We start from the raw sequence: 3,754 nt of genomic DNA on the forward strand, positions 1-3,754 counted from the left end.
GTTTAGTTTATACACAGAGAAAACACAAACAGGTCACAGTTAACATAACATGACGTTAGAAGCTAGGGAATTCCCCAGAGCCCAGGGTTTGGAGATATGATATCTTAATGTACTAATCCTATTGTGAGTGGGAAGGTGTTATCTTCCAGTCAAACGGTGAAGAGCAGGTTTAAAGTTCAGATCTGCCTTTTTTCTTCTGGCTTATGTGAGCCACGGAATCAAGATGGATCAAAAGATAGGAAAGACTTCCTCCTTAGTTATCAAAAATGACACTCCTACCAAAGCTTTAATCTCCAGACAGTACACAGAGCTCGGCAGACTTTTGGCCCTCCATAATTTTTGTTTGTTTTTTGGTTAGTGTATACAGAAAAACCCATGTGATGCTCACACAGGCTCCAGTGACCTTGGATTAACTCCGAAGCCACTGCGTGCCATGGGGACATTTCAGGCTGTACATTTTGGGCCAGAGCTATGTGAATCCTCAAGTAAGCAGCTGAAGAAGTGGAGTTGCTCCTGCAATCAGATCAGTTACTGTGCCCAGAAAGGTTCCATGTGCAGATCGTGCCCAGTCCTTCAGTCCCCAGGTGTTCAAAACCCAGGCTGCTGGGGGATCTGAGAAGTTTCAGGAAGCCTGTGAGGATGGAAGGAGCTATGGGAGCAAATTCATGCTTCACTGACCTCTTTGGGCTCTGCGTGTGGGTTTAGGAGAAGACTTTACGTGGAGAGAAAGAAGAGCCAGACCAAAGTTTACTGCTTTTAAAAGCCAGCTCTGCAGAGACTGAATCCATAAAGATCCTAACTGTGGCACACGTCTGCTCATCCAGGGCAACCAACTCATTCATACCAGTGGAATGGCTGGGGATGTTGGGCCTCAGTGGTTGCAGAGTATGGCCTGATGCCCTCACTCCCAATGCCCCCACCGAAGGGGCCTTATCTTGCCTCGTTATTGAGGCAAAACTCCCCGAGTCTGCACGACTCAGCTACACGGGTGTAGGAGAACGAAGCACTGACCATCTGCTCTGCAGCAACACGCTGAGAGGAGGGATTTTTCTGTGCAATCTCTACCATCCAGTACTTCCCCTCCCTCTTCCTTCATTTCAGCCACGCTGTCCCTCCCCCGGTGGCAACAGTGATCCCCCTCAGCTCTGCCAAACGTCAGGATCCTGGTCCCCTCGAACACACCGTGTGGACCGGGCAGCCTCTGGGATGCTTATGGCTTGGGTGGGGGGGGACTCAAAGAGTGAGAGGGGACCGGGGTTTGTTGAAGGTCACCCAGAAGAAGTCAGATCCTCCTGCCTCCAGCCCCTGGGCTGTGACGGCGAGGTCCACGCTGCCGGCTGGGCGGCGGAGCTCTCTCTTCCTGGAATCCACTAGTAGCTGGACAGGATGCGTTCGCAAATATAATCATTCACAAATCTCCCCCAGATTAGGTTACAGGACAGCGTTTCGACGGCACGCATTACAGAGCTCCCTGGAAGGCTTGGCTGGTGGATCTGCTGCTCGCTCTGCTCATGAACCCATTTTGGCTTTCTTCAAGAATCGTGACACCAGCTGCCCGGGTCATCTAGGAGGCAGGGAGGGGGAGAGTAACCCTGGGCTGGAAAGGGAAGTGGGGAAGGAGAAGAGGAGGAGGAGGAAGGGGGAGGATAGAAAGACAGAGTGGGGAGAGAGAGAGAGAGAGAGGAGAACGAGTTGCTTTGCACCAGTTGTAAAGATTTGAATCCCAGTTCCGAGCTCTCGGCGAGGGTTTGCCGGGATACCTCATTCCCTGTCCTGTGCAAAGGTCTGTGATTGGGGATGTGGTGTGCTCAGCGGGCAGGGCCCCTCCCCTGGGCTGGATCCGCCTCTCTTATCCCCCAGATAAATTACTAGTGTCCTCACTAAATTCCTCAGCTTTCTCTCTCTCTCTCCCCTCTCCCTCTCTCACACACGCTCACTCCCTCCCTCAAACACAGGAAAAGCGGGGTTGGGGGGCGGGAGGGCGGGGAAGGACTGGATACCCCCTCTCTGGACTGGTATCGCGCCGTAGTGCTGGGGTGGGGGGGGGAGGGAAGGGGAGGAAAATACTGGTGCCCCTTCTCTCCTCCGCCGCCTTGAAGTAGATTTTGAGGAGCTGCCCTTCCTTCCCCCCTCCTCCCCCCCCTTCCCGCTGGTCCTTTGGCATCTTCCAGACCATGTCCACCGGGTCCCTCAGTGATGTGGAAGATCTGCAGGAGGTGGAGATGCTGGAGTGCGATGGCCTGAAAATGGATACTAACAAAGAGTTTGGGGCGTCCAACGAGAGCAACGAGGAGGGATCCAATGGCGAGAATGGCTCCCCTCAGAAGGGGAGAGGGGCCTCGGGCAAGAGGAAAAAAGCTCCCCCCAAGAAGAGCCCTTTAAATGGAGTGAGCCAGGAGGGAAAGCAGGTCCAGAGAAACGCTGCCAACGCCAGGGAGAGGGCGAGGATGAGGGTCCTTAGCAAAGCCTTCTCCAGGCTTAAGACCACCCTGCCCTGGGTGCCCCCAGACACCAAGCTTTCCAAACTGGACACCTTGAGGTTGGCCTCCAGCTACATCGCTCACCTGAGGCAGATCCTGGCCAACGACAAGTACGAAAACGGCTACATCCACCCAGTCAACCTGGTAAGTCACGGCCCGCCGGGGCCAGGCACTCCATGGGGGTGGGCATGGGGAGAGCCGGGATGGGGCATGTGTGGGGAGAAACCTCTGCCGCGCTCCTCACAGAGACTCTGGGGTGACAAGGGGTCCTGTGTGTGAGGGGACAGGCTCCCAGCTGCCCTCCCGCCCCGTGTCCCGAAAGCTGAGCCTCCCGGGCCCCATCCGCTGCTCCTGGCAATCCCCTCCAGAGGCCACGTTGGCCACAGATAGACAGGGACGGGCTTTACTGCCCCAGAAATGCCCGAGAAACCTCAGCAGGTTGATGGCACCTTTCTACCTGCAAGCGGGCGGGTGTAGGAATTCGGGTAGAAAAAGGTACGTTTTAGGAAAGACCCAAGCCCAAGAGGACCCAGGATTTACTTTGATCTCTTCTCTCTATCCCAACGCTTCCTGCCATAATAATCCTCGAGCCTTAGCTTTTTAAAAGACAGAGCTCTTGGGGCTCTGCGCTCAGCCGCTCGGGTCCAGGACGTTTCTCCTACCCATGTAAACTGATAAAAAAGAAATAAATACCAGTGTGGACTCCCCAGGGAGGAGGTCCACCCCAGGGACACCCCACCGGGCTGCACCGTGTCCCTCTTGCTGGTCCCACCACCCACAGAAAGTCTCCCCAAGCAGCCCGGGGTCTCCTCGCCGTACCCAGCCATCAGAAACATCCCGCTTCCAGCTCTAAAAATATGCGTAATCGATGCAAACCAGGGGTGGGCAAGACCCGTCTGGGCTCTTTTTAGACACACAGCCTTTACATTGCCCACACCTCCGGACCCTGCTGGATAAAGGGATGGCAAGAGGGGATCTGGAGATGTTTCACTGGAGGTCTGGCTCTGCTTTTTGAGCTCTGGACTCCGGGGGGAAAAGTACATTACCCGCTGTGTCAGCTGATAAGGGCCTGGGAGATAGTTTTTTGGCTAAAACCAAAATCCTCAGCAAAACAAGATGGGAAAAAAAAAAAAAGAAGTAAACCAAAACCAACACCCAATCCAGATATAAGCTCTCCCCACACACACAGGCACACCGAAATTTGTCCCCCCCCGAGCCACGGGAGGCCGGGGAAGGTGGCTGGGGGGGGGGGCTGCGGCGGGGGGGGGGGGGGG

General features: G+C 55.0%; 1 protein-coding gene across 1 annotated transcript in view; it reads left to right on the plus strand.

The window, feature by feature from the left end:
* The first annotated feature begins 1,595 nt into the window (after positions 1-1,595).
* TCF21 (transcription factor 21) overlaps positions 1,596-3,754 on the plus strand; it is a 3,145-nt gene continuing 986 nt past the window's right edge. The window contains exon 1 of the mRNA XM_014943614.1: positions 1,596-2,624. Coding sequence (XP_014799100.1) covers positions 2,175-2,624 — 450 coding nt within the window. The 5' untranslated portion in view covers positions 1,596-2,174. The remainder of the gene's footprint in view (positions 2,625-3,754) is intronic.

The sequence above is a fragment of the Calidris pugnax genome, unplaced genomic scaffold, assembly GCF_001431845.1.
Source record: "Calidris pugnax isolate Ruff unplaced genomic scaffold, ASM143184v1 scaffold119, whole genome shotgun sequence".
NCBI classification, from domain to species: domain Eukaryota; kingdom Metazoa; phylum Chordata; class Aves; order Charadriiformes; family Scolopacidae; genus Calidris; species Calidris pugnax.